General features: G+C 30.1%; 1 protein-coding gene and 1 long non-coding RNA gene across 3 annotated transcripts in view; both read left to right on the top strand.

Moving 5' to 3' along the window:
* LOC127283904 (ARF GTPase-activating protein GIT1) overlaps nucleotides 1–21,853 on the top strand; it is a 121,966-nt gene that overhangs the window by 88,011 nt on the left and 12,102 nt on the right. For both annotated transcript variants that reach the window (XM_051309022.1, XM_051309021.1), the window contains 2 exons: nucleotides 3,307–3,495; nucleotides 17,647–17,880. In XM_051309022.1, coding sequence (XP_051164979.1) covers nucleotides 3,307–3,495; nucleotides 17,647–17,880 — 423 coding nt within the window. The remainder of the gene's footprint in view (nucleotides 1–3,306; nucleotides 3,496–17,646; nucleotides 17,881–21,853) is intronic.
* On the top strand, nucleotides 12,372–13,169 carry LOC127283911 (uncharacterized). The gene is made up of 2 exons (XR_007843404.1): nucleotides 12,372–12,675; nucleotides 13,004–13,169. It is a non-coding gene; the product is annotated as an uncharacterized LOC127283911 (long non-coding RNA).

Genomic DNA, 21,853 nt, shown 5'->3' with positions numbered 1-21,853 from the left:
GAAGCAGTCGCAAAGCGCCTACATCTAAGGTTTCGTGGCTTTTTAAATTCAGATCAAAAGTTATTTGTATATGGGTGATTCTACAAACGAGGGAATTATGAGCGGTCAAGCTTATTTTGTATATTAATTTTGAAAAAAAAATTTTTTTTAATGAAAATTGTAAATCTAGATGGTTTCTATTGTGGCACTAAAAAGCAGCTGATGAAAAAAATATTTCTTGCAAAAAATACACATCAAAGTGCTAAATTTTCATTCGTCTGACATGTCCCGCAGTGTAATTGACAGTTCATATTGTGAAAAAATATTATTTTTCAAGTGTTTAGCGGAAAATTCATACTGGATTAGTAATTTTGAATAGTTGTAGATTATTAATATGGCAATAATTATGACATTACTCTATACCTACCTTATTTATAAAATATCTTCTTAAATTTTGTCCCTGGATTTTGTGATCATTCGTCTGGCAGTTGAAAACACGTTAAAATTATTAAAAATCAACATTCTGATGAAGTTACAGTTCGTTATTGTTGTTAATTAAACTAAACTAAATGTGATACCACGCGCGTTTTATTTAATTTGTTATTCTATTAACCAAGATTTCTCAATTTGTGACCAAGAATGCGTTGTGACCAGACAAATTCTTATTCGTCTTGCATCTATTTTTTTGAAAAAATATTATTTTTAGGTCTTTTTATAGGCTTATGTATTGCAAATTTGAATTCTCTATCGGATAGAATTGCTTATTTTTTTTATTTAATGTTGTTTCTACCTTTTTTTTTAAAAAAACTGCCAAATTCTCATTCGTCTGGCACTTTTGAGACAGGATATACATTAAGCACTAAAAACAACGTAAAACTAATAATTTTTTAACATTTTTCGATTTTCTTGACTTAAAATAATCCTCACTAAATTTTTAAGATATTGCTAAACCCCAATCTTTAATTTTCATTTTGTATACTTAATTATATTAATATAAATAAACAAATAAAAAGTACCTTTTTCCTGTGAATCATATGAATATCACAACAAAATCGAAATATTTTTTATTATTAGACACTTAAAGTACTCCTACAGATTTGTGATTTGTAAAATTATGTTCTAGTAGAACACACGTAATTTGTTATAAACAAATTATATAAACAAATTACTAATTAAAGTGATAACTTTTTTTTAAAGTGATCCTTGTAAAATTCGTTACTCGAGGGTTTTCGGGGTCGCTGGTTACACCATATGAGTGTACGACGGACGGACGCCAAAGTGAAACTATAAGGCTTTCGGCTCTGGGCCGCGAAACCCTAAAAACCCATCTAAGGAGCTTTATATTTCTAGATATGACAGGAGCTCCTGAACTGCATATACTTAATACTTAACTGCATACCAAATTTACAACCGGCGCAGTATTGCGCCAGTACTGTCAATTACTGGCAAAGTACACGGAAAAGGTTTTGGATGGACTGCTCTCTCCGGCAGGTGAGTTGTTTTACAAAATTGACAGATTGCTGAAATGCTTCAATTTGAGAGTTAGTGTAGCAGCGTAACTATAGCTAGTACAGCAGATCACCCGAAAACTTTTCCGTGTACTGACCGACAATACTGAACCAATATTAGCATATGTTTGGGATGATAACGTTGATCAGTACTGGTAATTAGTAATGGCTTAGTACTGGCGTTCAGTACTGACTCAATACTAGAATTTAGCACTGATCCTCTATTTTGCCAGTATTGGCAAAATTATAGTAACCAGTAATAAGACAGTTCTGGTAGATATTCAAAATTCAGGGATTTTTGCTTTATACAGGGTAGAAAATTGAAAGTGATATTTATCAATTAACAATTCGTTAAATAATTATTTATTATGACATAACATGCAAATTAGGAAAATACTAAAAGTTTAATAAAAAATAATATTATATTAATGAGTTTATTTTTTATTTAAATTAAATTAATTAAATAATTATTAAATAGTATTAAATTAAATATTATTAAATTATTATTATTGTTAAATAAAATTAAAATAATTAATATTAATTAATAAGATATCTAATACAGTGAAACCCACGTATATCGGATTTCAAGGGACAATTGAATTTGACTTTTGTCTTTTACAATTTTAGTTGTTTTTGTAGCTTACTTATATTTTCTATTACCTCTTAAAATTGTTTCAGGACAGTGAAATGACAATTTAATATAAAAAACATTTCCCTTGCTTAAATTTATTAAACATTTCATGAGAATTTGATATATAATTGCCCCGATGCTTGAATACATAAATAACATTTATCCTACTTAAATAAATAAATTTGACTTAGCAGGCAACACGGAGATTAACGTTAAATGAGGTTATTTCGCTTATTATGGGTAAATTCACTTACACATACATAAACCTGCTTCAAATAAGATTTGAAGCAAAGTTTTGTAACGATTTTAAGTTTATATATAATTACTAATAAAAATAAACATGAGGAATCGTATTTTATCTTTTAAATTAAGAATGTAAAAAATAGCAATAATAATACACAATAAGAGTGACAGTAAAGTAATGGAGGAAGTAATACATAATTATACAAATAAAGAAAAATAGTTAGTTGTTAGTTGGCGTTAGTTAAATATATATCTAGTTAGAGCTGAAATGATTCTGCCAAGTGTATGATTGGATATGTAAAAGTTCAATAAAATGGAAATTCGACATTTTTAGAATTCTATCGAATGAAAATCTTTGTCTTAAAAAATTAGCTAAGTAGATAGAATTTCAGTTAAATGACAATTTTATTAAATAAAAAGTAGATTGTATAGAACTTTTATGAATAAAACTTTTGTTAAATATGAATTTTTTTATATAGAAATTCTTTTAATTGAAAATTCTGTTAATAAACATACTTTTAAGTGGAAATGCGAATAAATAGAAATTCGACAAAAGAACAATTCTGATACATAAAAATTCTTTTTTATGAAAATTTTTCTAGATTTAAATTTTGTTAAATGGAAATTGTGTTATTTGAAAATTCGATGTATTCGAAAATCTGTTTTATCAAAGTTCAGTTAAATAAAAATTCTACAAAAACAGGATTTTGTTAAATAGAATTTTTTCGAAATTAAAATTGGGCTTATTATAAAATCTACTTTTTTAAAATTTTACTAAATGTAAATTCGATAATTTTTAATTCGACACCATAAAAATTCCGGCAAGTCTAATTTGGGGAATATTCATGCGTCCCGAGTGAATTTACCTTTAATGATCAAAATAATATATTTACTTATAGTTTCATATATAAATAGAATTAATTTTAATGTCTGTATATGTAAAAGTTAAAACCACAGACTAAACCTTCTGACATAGTCGTAAATGGTTGTACCGGAAGTGAAGAAATTGCAGAACTTGCGCCATCGCTTGATGTGAAATGTGTCATAGCTCGTCCAAATCAACGACCTGCTTCAATGTATGAAACCAGAGAAGGGTTACGTATGCCAACAACATGGAGTACAAACCTCAGTCAGGTATGATACAATTTTTGATTCTTAGTGTTCGGAGGGATTGGTCAATTTGTTAATTTATTTTTTAATTTAAGTATATGTATGACATTACATTTTGATGTAATTGGTTGTGTACATACATATCATGGATAGTATAAAATTAACTAGTCTTTAGAAGCTGAATTCATCACGTTATGCTTGGAAATTAACTTTTAAAGTCATTGTATATTTTTTGTGTATATGAGAGATTCTTTTTCAATCGCCCCAGCCCAAAAAGTCAATGTTCTGGGATTGGCTTCATACTTTGGTAAATTGTTGTCCTATATGATAGTAATAAATCCCTAAAATATAAACTCGTTAAAAAAATATTTGTAGAAAGTAGAGGGGGTTGAAGTTTTGACGTTAAGGGTAACATTGTCATTTTCAAATCCGTATAACTATGACAAAAGTTAATGGATTTTAATTTATCTATAATGAATTTTATTGAATTTTTCACGTACTTTTCAAAAATGTATACGAAATTTAAAAAAAAAAATTTTTAACCCCTTTTTTTTCAAAATCAACCCTTATTTTTCGATTTTCACCCCTTCGGGAATTTTTTTTTGTTTTTTTTTATTTTCATTGGAAAGCTGAGGTTTTTTCCCATGAGCTATGTAAATATGAAAATGGGACAACAATAATTTTGTGAGAAACATAATATTAAATTAGGCGGTGCCTATCTAAATCCTCAAAGATGATCTCCAGGTACACCCCTTATCGGCACCGCCTACTTTAATATTCTGTTACTCACAAAATTATTGTTGTCCCATTTTCATATTTACATAGCTCATCGGAAAAAACCTCAGCTTTCCAATGAAAATAAAAAAAAAAAAAAAAAATACCCGAAGGGGTGAAAATCGAAAAATAAGGGTTGATTTTGAAAAAAAAGGGGTTAAAAATTTTTTTTTTTAAATTTCGTATACATTTTTGAAAAGTACGTGAAAAATTCAATAAAATTCATTATAGATAAATTAAAATCCATTAACTTTTGTCATAGTTATACGGATTTGAAAATGACAATGTTACCCTTAACGTCAAAACTTCAACCCCCTCTACTTTCTACAAATATTTTTTTAATGAGTTTATATTTTAGGGATTTATTACTATCATATAGGACAACAATTTACCAAAGTATGAAGCCAATCCCAGAACATTGACTTTTTGGGCTGGGGCGATTGAAAAAGAATCTCTCATATATGGTATAATGGTTCAAATTACTTCTTACTGTTTAAGATTTGAACTTAAAAGTTTTTTAACGTAAATGGGTTAAATAAGGATTTTTTTATACATTACTTTATTCTGAGGCACATGATTATACACCAAATTTGTTTTCTCGAATTTTTATTTTCTCGAAAATCGTTTTATCTAAAAGGAATTGACTATAATTTTTTTAATTCGAATCGTCAGATTATATAATAAAAATACTTTCGAATTATTATTTGACAGAATTTTTTAATTTCGAAAGAACATTTTTTATAATTTTCAATTTACCGAGTAATTATTTCTCATAATTATTATTATAGCGAATTAGTGTTTTTCATAATTTTTATTTTTCCAAAAACCTGTTTATACTATTTTTGATTTTACATAATTACCATTTTGTATAATTTTTTTTTTCTTCGAATTACCATTTTGTATAATAAATATTTTTTTGGAACAATTATTTGTCCTAAAATGTAATTCACCAAATTTATACTTTTTCTATTTTTAAAAGTAACGATTAGCTATTTTATATAATTTTCAATTTACCGAATAATCATTTCTCATAATTATTATTGTAGTGAATTAGTATTTTTTATCATTTTTATTTTTCGAAATAAAAGTTCATACTATTTTTGATTTTACATAATTACCATTTCTTATAATTTTTTTTCTTCGAATACAATAAATATTTTTTCGAACAATTTTTTGTTTTAAAATGTAATTTATCAAATTTATATTTTTAAAAGTTACGATTTGCTATTTTTTATAATTTTCATTTTACCGAATTGCCATTTCACATAATTTCTAAATTTTCTAATTATTATTTTTCCGAATTTTAATTTGAACGAATTATTAATATAAGAATTATTTCTTTTGCGAATTACCATTTAACATAATTTTAATTTCCCCTAACACTGTGCAACAGATTTTCATTTTTTTCTATTTCTGAGACCGCATAGGGTGATTCTTATAGGTTTTTCGACGCTGAACACGAATCCGTAATCAGAATTTCTCCATCACCCTAGGTTTTCGAGAAATGTTGGCCTTGAAAATTGAAAAAATGCCGTTTTTAGGGTACTTTTTGATTTTTTATTACGGTACCAAAATTTTTTCTGAGGTTTTCATGATATGCATATGAAAGCTGATATCCTCCTTAACATTTTCCAATTTTGATTTTTAAAAAATATCTTTTTTGGATGAGTTATCCTGATTTGAAATTCGTGTTGCAACGAGAAACGGGATCACAGTGCAGGAGGCGTATAAAAAAATGGTCCAAAATCCAAATGTATTTTAAATCGCCTGTAACTTTTTGAAAATTCAAAATGGCGGATCCAATATGGGGGACGACTTTTTCTAAACTCGATCGAAATGGCCTGTAACTTGTTACTCGAGGGTTTTCGGGGTGGCTGATTACGAATTCGAAGTCCGTTTTTAAAAATTCAAAATGGCGGATCTAATATGGTGGGCGACTTTTTCTAAACTCGATCGAAATGGCCTGTAACTTGTTACTCGGGGGTTTTTGGGGTCGCTGATTACGAATTCGGGACAGGCAATGCAGTAAGTCCGGACTGTTAAAGAGAGATAGAGAAAAAATCAGAGCTTCACGAGTCACATCGAATTCGTAATAAGCGACCCCAAAAACCCCCCAGTAACAAGTTACAGGCCATTTCGATCGAGTTTAGAAAAAGTCGTCCGCCATTTTGAATTTTCAAAAGCGGACCTCAAATTCGTAATCAGCGACCCCGAAAACCACCGAGTAACAAGTTACAGGCTATTTCGATCGAGTTTAGAAAAAGTCGTCCGCCATATTGGATCCGCCATTTAAATTTTCAAAAACAGACCTCGAATTCGTAATCAGCGACCCCGAAAACCCCCGAGTAACAAGTTACAGGCGATTTAAAATACATTTGGATTTTGGACCAATATCCTCCTTTTGGTTAAGGAGGATATCAGCTTTCATATGCATATCATGAAAACCTCAGAAAAAATTTTGGTACCGTAATAAAAAATCAAAAAGTACCCTAAAAACGGCATTTTTTCAATTTTCAAGGCCAACATTTCTCGAAAACCTTCACTGAAAAAAATTGTTCGTGAAACTTTCGTAAACTAGTTGTTTACTTTTGGACGGGCCCAAAGTTTGGAAATCTTTCATTAACATTTTCCAAGATTTCACGAACTTTTTTTTGTGCGATTGTTATGAAGAGAGTGATGAACGTTCGTGAAATCTTGGAAAATGTTAATGAAAGATTTCCAAACTTTGGGACCGTCCAAAAGTGAAAAACTAGTTTACGAAAGTTTCGCGAACTATTTTTTTCCGTGTAGGGTGATGGAGCAATTCTAATTACGGATTCGTGTTCAGCGTTGAAAAACCTATAAGAATCACCCTATGCGGTCTCGGAATTAAAAATGCTGTTGCACTGTGTAATATTTATTTATTCTAATCTCTATTTTCTCGAATCGTTATATACCATAATCAGAATTTTACAGAAACTCCATTTGCCCTAACATGCTTCCGGTCAATTTCAGTACTGTAGTTTCCCATCTACATTAATTTCTGGAATTTATCCTCGCCAGACCATCGCTTGTCGGTATGGTAGAGTGCGTCACAGGAAGTGGCGCAACAGGGTGGCGAGCGACCGGGAATAGACAGGGAATTTTAATGGTCAGGGAAAAGACAGGGAATTTTGTCTGAAATCAGGGAATTTTTACGCGACTGTGATTAAAATGTCGTTGCTAACCCATTTTTTTGACAATTTTGCATTTGCTATCAAATAAGCAACTTTAGTGGTAGTGGGTTTGGATTAAAGACTCATGCTTTGAAGAAAATATTGATTCTAAAATCGTCCGCAGGGTGTGTTGCACTTTTCTTTTTTCATCAAAGAGGAAACAACGAATGCTAAATCGAAACATGTGAAACTTAAACATGCAATAGCGCCTTTATGTGAATTTTTACTCAATGTTTTCCAATCTTAGTATTATGCAATATGGGTTCTTTAGTTTAAACAAGCTGAAGCAATAACATGATAATAGAGATATTATAATTTAGTTGCCACTTATGTGTTTACATATTTATTAACTTTATTTGTGAAGCGTGAAGTGAAATGCAGTTTATATATATTTATTTTATATTTAAAGAAATCGGTAAATGAAGTAAAGGTTAAAAATATACTACACTAACAATTTTTTTATTTTGTATCAAAGTCTGTAAAATTAGAATATTCAATGAGGTTATGTTAAGTGGAAAAGTATCTAACAATTTTCCATTTTCGGTAAATTTACTACTTTTAAAGTGAGTAATAATTGGTTAATATGGTGTGTGTGAAATTATATAACCTAGTTTAGAAGTGGTAAATTTACCGAAAATTAAAAACTGTTACTTTAAAGGGGTTAACATAACGCCAGATAATATGTCAATTTTATGTACTTTTTGAAAATTAGACATTTTTATCTTACTTTACTATTACAATAAAATCTATAGTTAAATTATCTTATTTTATAGGATTAAAGTGTTTGAAATATGACTCAAGGTAAATTAACATCATTTAAAATTCAATGGCTAATTGACCCAGAGTTTAAACCTTGGCTGGCAAGAGTTGAAAGTAATGTTTTTGAAGCAAAATGTATCAAGTGTCCGAAAATAATTAATTTCAGTAATATGGGAAGAAGAGCTCTGACCAGTCATATGAAAAGTGACAAGCACAAAAAATCTATAAATGCTGAAGCTAATGTGATTTCGCTGTCTAATTTTTTTTCGAAAAACACCAAGAATCTGACAGTGCTTCCTCAAGGAATTTAACATCGACAATTAACAACTCTGCTTTAATAAATTCTCCAGATCAAATTATACAAATTGGAAATTTACCGTCTACTTCTCAGTCTTCCGTGATAGTTGCAGGGCAAGGTGAAGAAACTGTCAATAGTGCAAAACTACTTGATGGATTTGTAATTAAAGATGATATCACAAAAGCAGAAATATTGTGGGTCATTGAATGTGTCATGACGCACAAATCATTACGCTCAGGAGGGCGAGATGTTAGACTTTTTTCTAGGATGTTTACTGATAGTTTGATAGTGCGAAAAATGCAATTACAGCGAGATAAAATTGGTTATTCGATTGTGTTCGGCTTGGCACCATATTTTAAAAATGAATTGATTACTGAGGTAATGGAATGTGATTTTTTTACAATTGGATTTGATGAAGCGCTCAATAAAATTGCTCAAAAGCAGCAAATGGATATAAATGTTCGCTATTGGAAAAAAATAGTAATGAAGTTAGAACGCGATTTCTCACTTCAGTATTTTTGGAGCGTTATAGAGCCTCTGATTTAATAATTGCATTTTTAAATGGTGTATCTCCTCTCACAATAAAAAAGATATTACAAATTTCTTTGGACGGCCCATATGTCAATTTAAAGTTCCTTAGAGATGTAAAAGGCCATGTTGCACCTGACAAAAATGACCCTAAAATGTTGGGAATTGGTAGTTGTGGGCTTCACACTACAAGTGGATCTTTCAAGGGCGGCTTTAAGGAAACAGGCTGGGACCTAGTACAATTTTTAAGAGCACTCTACAATTTCTTCAAAGATGTTCTATCCAGGCGACAAATGTTTACTGAAATTACACAGAGTCATTCTTTTCCACTCAAATTTTGTTCAGTTCGATGGCTAAATAATGAGAATGTCGCACAGCGGGCTTTAGAAATATTACTTGTAATAGCTTCAATACTCTTATAAAATTCTGCAACGATCCTTTGTTGCCAGCCAAGTTAACATTTTTCAAACCATTGTCGCAAGATCTTGAACCATTTCTGGCTGCGTTTCAGACAGATTTACCTCTAGCTCCGTTTTTGTACAACGCTCTCACCAGTATTATGTGTGATTAGATGGAAAGGTTTGTAAAATCTGAGGTCCTGAAGTGACAGTAAAAATCTTTTAACAGCTGCAGAGATTAACATTGGTATCGCCACTAAAACTATTTTGAGAAAAGTGAAAGGTTGCACTAGTCTTGAAATTCTTCAATTTCGTCAAGATTGCAGAAAGTGTCTTATTAAATTCGTTAGCAAGTTACAAGAACGATCTCCTCTAGCGTACAAATTAACTAAATCTATTTCCTGTTTCGATCCAAATGTAGCGGCTGACATTAAATTACGAGAGAAAAGAATAAATGATTTATTAACAACTGAAGGGTAGAATGACAAAAGGGGTCAAGCGCCAATTCACTGTTTTTACAGGAAGTAAAAAAACATTTTTAAAAATTTTGCAGGTCATTTAAAAAAAAGTGAGTAAACCGTTTCGATATATTAGTATGTTTTAATAAATAAACAACAATTTGTTGAAATAAACCTACATATTAACGATAAAATTAAAAAAAACTGTGGTGCCTTGAGGTTATAGCAACTGCGCACATTTTCTTTAAGCATTAATTATAAAAAAAATATACAGTTTAAAGAAAAACTGGAAAATTAGTTTCTTTCTATGGAATCGACGAAGTGAATAGAAAAAAAATTCCTTTAAAAAATTGTTTGTTTGCAAGAAAATTACGAATTAATTGCTTGCTTTGGAATTGAGCAATACTTTCATCTTTTAATTCAATTGTTCACTTATTGTTAGTATAATCATAAAAATATTTAAAAATTAATAACAAAATGATTTTAAAATTGCTTAAAATTGAAAATATATTATTATTATTATTAATTTTATTAATTAAATATTAAAAATTTGTTAATATTATTAAATATACAGGTAAAAAATTTTTAATTAAAAAATAATAAAAATTCAAAAAAATTATTTATTCAGGTTACATATACATACGTACCTGATTTACAACTTCTTTAGCTAAAACTTTTTCCCGATTACTTTTAAATGTTATATATTTGTAAATGTTGTCAAAAATCTATAAAAGTAGTGACTCCTGTCCTTTGCATTGGATGTCAAGCCCCATATCACCCTGGGTGTGCAGATCGCAAAACCACCCTCATTCCCAATGTTGGATATGCGAAGTGTTGCGGCCCTGACGCCTCTTCTATGCCCACTTCCTCTGCTGATTCTCTTATCGCATCTGATGACGACACACCGTCTCTGTCTACCCCCGCCACATCAATTGAAGAGTTATCTCGCCTAATGACGTCACTTGCCGCAAAAATGATGACAAGCCTTTCTAAAGTCGATAGCACAGTTTCCTCACTAAAAAATGATTTTGCTGATTATAGTGAGAGACTAAATAAATTGGAAGCTTCTGTTACCACATTTGAGGACAATGTCATGGGGATTTCTGAGAGGATGGACGTCAATGAATCCAAGATTGATCAAATAGAAAAAGCAATTTCCTCGTCTGAGTCTACTCTCTTAGGTGAGTTCGAGGATCGACAGAGGAGAAAATCGAATTTTATCATTTTTGGCATGAGGGAAATTTTAGATGATTCTGGAAACTTTGACAACCACCGTGATACTGAAAGTATTTTAGAATTAATTAGTAACATACTATCTGTCCTTGATACTTATAAATTTGTTCCACAAAAAATCTTAAGATTGGGTAAATTTTCCCAGGCTCGTGTATTTCCAAGGCCAATCAAAATAATGTGCAAAAACGTAGAAGAGACATCACTCATCACTACCACAATGAATATGAAGGCGGCCAAATCCCCACTCCTCAGCCTACTAACATTTGCTCAAGACAAAACTACGAAGCAACAACAGGAGTACAAAGATGTGAAGAGAATTTACAACGAACGGGTGATGAACGGCGAAATCGGAATAAAAATAAAGTATGTCAAAGGATCCCCCGTGATAGTGAAGGAGTAATTGATGTGCTAAATAAAAAACGAGTTAGGAACCTTAATATTTTTTATCAAAATGTTAGAGGGTTAAATACAAAACATGATCAGTTAAATTCGTTCATGGATTATAATTTTTATGATTTAGTTATTTTAACTGAGACATGGCTTTCAGAAAACTCTGATGTAAGTAATATGTTTTTCCAAACTTTGTTTAATATATATAGACATGACAGATTAGACCGTAGAGGAGGTGGTGTTTTAGTTGCTACTAAAACTAATTTTCAAATACGTACTATCCCACTAACCTTTCCTGTAATTTTAAATTCTATTATTAATTATGTAGCCATAAGACTTATGTTACATGATACTTCGCTTAATGTCATTGCACTATACATACCTCCTAACATATCAGCCCACGATTATGATTTAATTTTTGACTCTATAAAATCTCAAGTACATATATGCGCACAAAATATAATCGTTTTGGGTGACTTCAATGCTCCCAACTATGTAAAATATACCACTAATTCAATTTCTCAGGAAATTGTGACTGATGGTAGGGTGCTATCATTATTAAACTTTGCAATTTATTTTGATACTCAACAGATTAATAAAATTAAAAACCATAATGGCGTCATGTTGGATCTGATCTTTACCAATTTAGTTTGCACCTCATCCCACTCTCCTTTTCCACTTGTATATGAAGATAGCCATCACCCTGCACTTAGTATTGATATTTCCCTACCGCATGTTAATAATTTTCAAAACAAAAATAATAACTCTTCTCTGGAGTATACTAAACCAAGATTCAACTTTGCTAAAGGTAATTTTCCAATGATTTATTCCGAAATTGCGGCTTGGGACTGGACTGAATTAAGGGGGGAACACCAGTTGTAACTTTCGAAAAATCAATTTTTTTTTTTGTGCATTTTCTTAAAGTACACATATTTAGAAATGTGTCTGTAAATTTCAAAGTTGATCCGGTGAAAAATAAATGAGATATACAGAACACTGCATCGGCGCGTCCCGTGGCTTCATACAAGGTGGCCAGCCATAACTGACCCTAACGACAGATGGCCTTTTCCTATGATTTAGAAACGGCAACCACTGCGGAAGAGTTATTATATGGTCCAAGAATCGATGACTCTTTGTAACTTGGAAACAAAATTTCTTCTGAACAAAAAAAAGTAAGTTGAAACTTTGAATGCGTTTTTCTCAAAATGACATTTTCCAAGTCGGTGACCACGATTACTCGAATACCATTAAACCGATTTATTTAAAATTTAGTGTGCTTCATTTACACATATAAGTCTAGTTCGTGATCGAAGGATTTTTTTTTTTATGCAAAACTTTTTTTTATATAGCTGAAAATCGACCGTATTTTTTTAACGAAAATCATACTTTTGACTTTGACAGGTCGCCATTTTGTCAAATTTTTTTTTTTTTTTAAATCCTTCGATCACGAACTAGATAATCTTATAATAAATGTAAATCAATTTCATTTTTGTATTTCAGACGAAGTATACTTGCAGAATGCTGGTCACCGCAATTCGCCTTTTTTCTTAAGACGCCACTTCAATGGCTCATATCTCCAAAAGTTTTTGTTAAAAAAATTTTTTTTTTCTTTTAAATTACAGCTTTTTACATGTACTTTTAACTAATAAATAGTATTCTTTAAAAAGATTCATTGTTCTTTTGGAAAATATTCTTGAAAAAAGCATTATTTTTTGAGTTACAACTGGTGTTCCCCCCTTAAAAAATATTGATGATATTAATGAGGCGTGTTTATACCTTGAACAAAAAATTTTGAACACATTCCAGAAATTTATTCCTTATTATTCGGACGTTAGTATCATTAATTGTAAATACCCAGAATGATTCACTAAAGATATCATTAGTGATATTAAACTTAAAAACCGTATGTTTCGTAGAAATAAAATAACAAAATCTCAGAAAATTAAAGAACAAGTCCAATACCTCACCGCAAGCATAAAAAAACGAATTATTGACAGCAGAAAACTTTATTATGACAAAGTTGAATCTGGTTTCGTCTCTAACCCAAAACAATTTTGGAAGTTTTTTAATCAAAATAAGAAACCACTTCGTATCCCCAACTCTATGAATTTGGATGATCAAACTTATAATAATTGTCAGGAAATTGTCAACTCATTTGCTACATACTTTGCTAGTGTATACCGACAACCTGACGAAGAGAATGTAAACACTAATTTTAATACTTCAATTGATTTCCTCTTATCACCAATTGATGTAGCTCGAGCCATGATTTCACTAAGTGATAAAAACACAGCAGGTGTGGATGAGATACCCAGCTTCTTTTTAAAGTCTTGTTCCAGCTTATTAAATCAACCACTCTGCTTTCTTTTTAATAAAATGCTTACCTCTGGCCACTTTCCAACTATTTGGAAAATAACAAAAATTGTTCCTGTCTTTAAGTCTGGTGAAAAAAATGATATAAAAAATTATAGACCAATTTCAATAATTTCAAATTTTGCTAAGGTCTTTGAGAGGTCCATTGTTAAATACATTTCTTTCCCTTTATCGTCATACCTAGCCGATGAACAGCATGGTTGTGTTAGTGATAGATCAACTACCTCAAATCTTGTGTGTATAACTCAGTCTATTAATAATGCAATCTCTGTTGGTGCCCAACTCGATGTAATATACACGGACTTTTCAAAGGCTTTTGATAGCATTGATCTTAAACTCCTCTTTTCCAAACTCTCAAATCTTAACCTGCCTCAAAATTTAGTCTTTCTTCTTCAATCCTATTTAGTTAACAGACCGAATACAGTCCATTATAATGGATTTTCTTCTCACCACTTCCTTCCGACTTCCGGTGTCCCCCCAGGGTCAGTCTTAGGATCCCTTCTCTTCAATATTTTTATAGACGATGTAACATCCACCCTCTCAACTACGAAATTGCTATATGTAGATGATTTAAAAATTTTTCACAAGATCGAATCCATTTATGACGCAATTTTCTTACAATCCAATCTGAATAAATTTGAAGAATGGTGTGAATTAAATAAACTAAAAGTAAATTTCAAAAAATGCTATGTTGTCACGTTTGCGAGAAAAGGATCCACCATCAGTTACGATTATTCCTTACACAATAAAATATTATCAAGGAAAGATACAATTATTGATCTAGGCGTTGTTTTCGACTCTAAACTGACTTTCAATTTACATATTCAAAAAACCGAACTAAAAGCAACGAAAGCCCTGGGATGTTTGATACGAAGTTTCAAGTGCTTCAAAAATCAACAATCGTTCACTATTTTATACAATGCGTTTGTTCTTTCGTTATTTAACTACGCCCAAATAATTTGGAATCCTACCTTTGATAAATACATTAACTCTTTAGAAAAAATTCAAAAACGGTTTTTGAAGTACTTGACATTTCGAAAAACTCAAATTTATCCGCAGCGTGGTTCAAATTCTATCGAACTGTGTAAAAAATTTGACTTTCTAACTTTATCTGAGAGACGTTTGATGAACCAGGCAATTTTCATTTTCAAAATCATAAATAATCAAATTAAGTGTTCAAGCCTGTTAGAGTGCATCAATTTTAGAGTTCCTCGATTGCAGTCACGCTATTATCAACCTTTCTCTTTACCAATGCCTGCGTCTTCTAATGGTTTTAATGCGCCAATACACAGTGGTTGCAATATCATTAATATTATGTGTCTTCGAGATGAGACTGATATAGATCTATTTAATTTGTCGCTTTCATCCTTCAAAAGGATACTATTAAATTATATTTAATCAATAAGATAAAAGGAGCAACATTGTGCAATTTAGCTATATTTAATTTTTTGCGGTAAATGCTACAATATTATCTTTTACTTGGTATACTTTAAATTTGCGTATAATGCCAGATAGCCAATTTTATTTTTTATTTTATTTTTATTTTATTTTTCTTTTTTATAACATTATATAATGATAGTATTTAATGTTATATTTTTCTACGCAAAAATTGTTATTACAAGTATTTTATAAGTTTGTAAATCTTTTTGTAGTGCCCTTTGATGGTCTATGACCGTGGGCTTTTTTCTATGCAAATAATAATAATAAATTCACCTTCATATCGTTTCTTTTTAACAATATCTTTTTTATTAATAGATTTTTTCCGCATCTGCGAGGCACTTTCGATTTGTAAAAAGCAATGTTTTTAAATTTGTTAAGTTATGCATAATATTATTGACTCACCACTTTCTTTTGTTTTTCAATTGGGTTGCAATAAAGTAAATTTGAGGCTATTTTATTAATTTAATTTTTATTAAAAACTGATTTAAATACGCAATAAAAAAGGAAATCCTTCTACAGAAATGTGTAAATGAATTTTCTTGATTTTTTTATGCAAAAACCTCATTTTCGATAAATTGGCGCTTGACCCCTTTTGTCATTCTACCCTTCAACTCTGGTTGAAAAAAATTGGCTTGACGGTAATGTCGCTGAAAAAGCTGCACGTGAATTTAAAAATGTATGTAAGATACCAAAAGTTCAAAAGGACTTGCAAGATTTTATCAGAAAAACTCAGCGTTTGGATCATTTTTGGTCAAACATTTTTGATGAATTCACACCCAGTAAAAACATAAGAAATGTGATGCAAATGGTAAATGTATTTTCTCATGGAAATGCCATCGTCGAACGCGGCTTTTCTGTTAACGGAGAATGTTTGATTGAAAATATGAAGAAGGAAACTTTAGTCGCTAGAAGAATCGTCTATGATGCAGTGAATAGTCTCGGCGGAATCGAAGAATTCAATGTTAATAAAGAAATGATTCTGTCACTTCGAAACGCATATTCGCGTTTTAAGGAAGCCAATGAAAAACGTCGAAAAGAATCGGAAGCGGCAAATACATTAGTGTCTAAAAAAAACTCATCAATCTTCAAGTGAAAGAACTAGAGGCAAAGAAAGCCAAATTATTAGAAAATTCTCAAAAAAAATTGATGCATTAAATAATGAAATTCAAGATTTACGAGAAGGTTAACATCATAATTATTTGTTTTTCAATTTTACTGTAAAAAATGTTCATAACTGTTCGATGTTTTATATTATTTGAAATATTTAATAGAATTATAAGTAATAAAATAAAAATCATACCAAAGTTTAATAAAATGCTTAAAACAATTAATTTCAAATTTTCTTTTACACAAAAATAATAATTGCTTTTATGATTAATGAATATGTATAGGTTTATAAGAGGGAATTTTGTTTTTGGTCAAAGAAAAGTCAGGGAATTTCAAAAACATTTTTCACTCGCCACCCTGCGCAAAAATTCCAGAAATTAATGTTGATGGGAAACTACAGTACTGAAATTGACCGGAAGTATGTTAGGGCAAATGGAGTTTCTGTAAAATTCTGATTATGGCATATAACGATTCGAGAAAATAGGGATTAGAATAAATAAATATTAGGGGAAATTAAAATTATGTTAAATGGTAATTCGCAAAAGAAATAATTCTAATATTAATAATTGGTTCAAATTAAAATTCGGAAAAATAATAATTAGAAAATTTAGAAATTATGTGAAATGGAAAATCGGTAAAATGAAAATTATATAAAATAGCAACTCGTAACTTTTAAAAATAGAATACTAATTCACTACAATAAAAATTATGAGAAATGATTATTCGGTAAATTGAAAATTATATAAAATAGCTAATCGTTACTTTTAAAAATAGAAAAAGTATAAATTTGGTGAATTACATTTTAGAACAAATAATTGTTCGAAAAAATATTTATTATATAAGATGGTAATTCGAAGAAAAAAAAATTATACAAAATGGTAATTATGTAAAATCAAAAATAGTATAAACAGGTTTTTGGAAAAATAAAAATTATGAAAAACACTAATTCACTACAATAATAATAATTATGAGAAATAATTATACGGTAAATTGAAAATTATAAAAATTGTTCTTTCGAAGTTAAAAAATTCTGTCAAATAATAATTCGAAAGTATTTTTATTATATAATCTGACAATTCGAATTAAGAAAATTATAGTCAATTCCTTTTAAATAAAACGATTTTCGAGAAAATAAAAATTCGAAAAAACAAATTTGGTGTTTAATCATGCGCCTTCTTTATTGTATGATTGTATGAATTGTCAGGTAGTATTTTTTATTGTAGACAAAGAGAGAATCAGATTCTTTTACACGACCATGTACAACTCAGAGCCTTTGGGAATATAGTGGAACAAATCGTCCTCCTCGTGAAGAAGTTACCAGGCGAACAGGTCAAGTTACAAAACGAATCCAAGAATTGTGGATGGCAATGCAAGACCCCAGCCGCAGAGAAACGTTTGTACCTTGTGCAGAGAAAATACGGGTAGCTGTGGCCGAACTTACAGCAATCTTTCCTCAAGTAGGTGTACTATTATTATTAGTGCATTGTATCTTTGACGATTCAAATCTTCAGAACTCCCGAATATTTATTGATAGATATGGGTACAATACAGAAAGAAACGCACTTTTTCAATATACACTACCGTCGAGAATTATGCTACCGCTGCTTTTTTGATGACTACAAAACGGTTTAAGAGGGTGGTCTCATACAAACGACCTTTTTTCAAGAATTTCTTCTTCATCAATTTTTATTTTAAACTTTTTGTACATTTAAATAACCCTACATATTAAATTTTAATAAAAAACTTTTTTTGATTACGGACCAAAAAACTCAAAATGTCGGCCAGTTTAATTTTTAACCCTTTTTTACAACTTAAATTGGTTAAAAATATGTGTAAATGTTGAGGAAAATTAAAATCCTAGTTTATGCGATAGCCACTTATTTGTAAAAAAATCCTGAAAATTTGAGCCCGAGCGGTGCAATAAATTGTTTTTAATCATGCACACCATGTCAGAAAACACGGTTTCGAGAAAAACGCGTTTGAAGATTATGGTTAACGTTTGGCAATGTCGAAGTTATTTCTAAATGTTTTGTCATAATGTTGCACATATAAATGTTTTTGGCGTCGCTGATTATGAATCTAACATCAGATTTTAAAAATTCAAAATGGCGGATTTAATATGCCGACGTAAAATCATAAAATATTCTAATTGTTCATAAATATGAACAATTTCAATTGTTTAAATTTATGAGAATCCAAACAATTTTCTATTGTAAGTCCGCCATATTGGAGCCGACATTTTGAATTTTTAAAATCTGACTTTAAATTCGAAATCAGCGCCTACAAGTTTGCAAGATCACATGATCTGTCGTCATTTCATACCATTTGTCAATAAAAAATTTTAAGCTTCCTGATACTTTACTTACCTCGTTTACTTCCGAGGTTTTGTGAAATACTGATTCCACGGAAATTTTTATTTTTATTATCTCAGGTTTAGTACCACATCTCAGTGACTTTTCTTAAACATTTTTTTATTACAAAATTTATTTTATTTATTTCAAACTTTTTATACCGAAAAGAAGAAGTTTTACCTAAACAATTAAAAAAATTTTATTCTTAAGAATTTTAATTAGTTAATAATTGTTTTAATTTATTATTACTATTAGTAGGGGAATATACTCAGGGTTGAACACTTTATGAAAATCGAAGCGAATTATGTGTAAAAAATAAAATAACATCTATAATGTTGCTGAAAACGTTTTTTATGTTTATTTTTTTCATTTTTACATTATTATTATTTTTAATTGATAATTAATATTATTTATAACGTTACTGAAAACGATTTTTAACTTCATTTTTAACTTTATTATAATTTTTCTAATATCTTTGGCAGAATATATGCTGTGTGTGTGTGTCAATGTTTATTTGTATATTTATTTACAAATTATGTCAATTTCATAATTAACAAAGTGTCCAACCCTGAGTTTATAAAGTGTCCAACCTTAAGTAGAAGTAACATTTTCGAATTGTCCTAACCATAACCAGACATGTTTCGCGATTCGATTTTTCCCTTCATTTTTCCTTCAATCATGAATACATGCAATAAACTTACCTTGCTGATTTCTTGTTTTCTTTATTCATTTTTTATGTTTAATCACATCGCTCACAAAACTTTTTTCGTTTCTACAAATGCACCGACGTCACAGCAGACGCTACTTTTCATCCTTTAAAAATGTAATGGCAAAAAAGGTAGGTTCCACTACGAGAAGCTTCGACACGTCCGTGCATACATGGCGCTAGTGTTCTTATTTTAAGAAAAGCGAAGTGTCCAACCTTAAGTATATTCCCCTAATTAAATAAACTTTAGTTTTTTAAAAAGATTATTTCAAAGACAAAAAATTAAAAATTTTAAATACTTCTACAATACGAGGTCTGTACATGCACTATTGTGATAAATGTTCAACTACTTATTTGTATAAGTTAAATAATGGTGACACTTAGAATTGCACAAATATCCTTATCTCCTGCATGCACATTTTTTAGTAGTGCATTTTGTCACACACGAGCATCTTACAAATCCTTGCCTTCCATTGAGTGAAGCCTTAGTGTTTGCAGATCTGACTGAGATTGTCATGTTCGGTACATTCTCAATTTTTAAAAAATCTGTATTCGTTGGCGCTAATTGGTTCCTGCTAAATATTTGCGCAATTATTCCGCTTCTTGTGCCCACTTTATAATAATTGTCTTCCGTTACGTCAACAATAACACTTATTACTTATTACAATTAAATTTTATTATGAATAAAAAAATGTTAAATATACCAACAAGATTTCTGAGATTACTTTTACTTCTATCAATATCGGGTATAAGAATGGTAACATTGTTCCCTTTCTCCAAAGAGTTTCCAACAAGCGTTTATCTTGTTCCTCAAGTTCATCAATAGCCAACCGCTTATTTTCGTTAATATTTTCATGGCATTTACTTATTATGGCTTGTGATGTAGACTCAGAAGTTTCTTTAAAATTTTCTCCATCTTCAAAAATGTTATTTATAATATTTTCCAAATCCTCTTCAGTTTCTAATGTTCCAATTACTGCATTTGGTAAATTACTACCTGCCAAAGCTACTTTGGCTTTTCTTCCAAAAAGTGCTTCAAATGGTGATTGTCCAAGTCCAGAGTGTAAACCATTTTTTTTCTGAAACTGACAGAAACATAGACCTTCACTCCACTTCGTAGTTTTATTGTCTATCATTTACGCTCTAATTATTTCTTCGACATCCCTGTTGCACCTTTCGACACTTCCTTGGCTTTGAGAATGGCGGGGATTACCATGTACGATTTTCTAGCCTGGCCACATTATTTTTAATTCATTTATAACACAATTAACGAATTTTATCCGTTATCAGATTGAAGTATTGAAGAAGCACAGAAAGTACAAAAGATATCAAGTAAATTATTACACACCTCAACTGCTGTTTTTGTTTTTAGGGGCTTTAGTATTGTAAATTTTGTCAAGTGATCTTGATAGTTAAAAGTAAATTTAAAAGCACCATCTTTACTGAACGATATATTAATAAGGTCGACTTGCCCGCGTGCATTAATCTCTTTTGTTAAAATTGGCTCAGTAATCGTATGTGCCACTTTCAATAAATCAAAAATTTCATTATTATGCACAAAATATTTGATACTTTCACTTTCACTATTATTTATTTGAAGTATTAATTTTTTTCATCACCAGTTGCTAATATGTCAAATTTTTTTAAGCGCCTATAATCACTTTCAGTCTTTTTACTTTTATTTTTTTGCTTCTACCACTTTTTCTATTAATTCATTATAAACTTTTTCACTACTTATGATAACAGAGGTATCTTTAATGGGCAACGCATTTAATTTTATTTAGAATTCTTTTTGCATGTTAAAAGTATCCATGACTTTGAGTGAAATTAATTAGAGATCAAACGTAAACAATAAACATCAAATAAACCGCACTACTGAACCCTTAATGAAACTGAATTATTTCATAAAAATCAAAACAAAACTTAGTTATACGTTTGCAGAAACAATAATTAACTCCCCCAAGTTGATTAACCCTCACGTGTCTGAGTTTATTTTTTGACGTGCGTGCCTGAGCTAGGTCCGGGGACCCAGATAATTAATTTCCTTAAAAAACAAGATTTATTAGCAGGATATTCAATATTTTAATTCTAAATTATAATTGTAATATTTTGCAAATATAATTGCAAAATATATTTAATCTTTTGACACTCTAGGGTACATAAATAGCCCACAAAAGGTTGCGTCGTGACACCTTTTTCGACAAGACAAATTTGAGTGTACAGTTCAAAAAAAGTAATTAATTTAATTTTAGTATTACTGGATATTCTTAGGTTTTTTGGGTCGCTGATTACAAAGTCAGATTTGGAAAATTTAAAATGGCGGACGAATTTTAAAAAATTAAACATATTTGCTTGAAAATCGTTACTCGGGGG

Source organism: Leptopilina boulardi, unplaced genomic scaffold (genome assembly GCF_019393585.1).
Source record: "Leptopilina boulardi isolate dan_hultmark-lab unplaced genomic scaffold, ZJU_Lbou_2.1 LbouV2_315, whole genome shotgun sequence".
Taxonomy (NCBI): Eukaryota; Metazoa; Arthropoda; class Insecta; order Hymenoptera; family Figitidae; genus Leptopilina; species Leptopilina boulardi.
The sequence above is the reverse complement of the archived record's forward strand: the minus strand, read 5'-3'. Positions and strand labels throughout refer to the sequence as shown.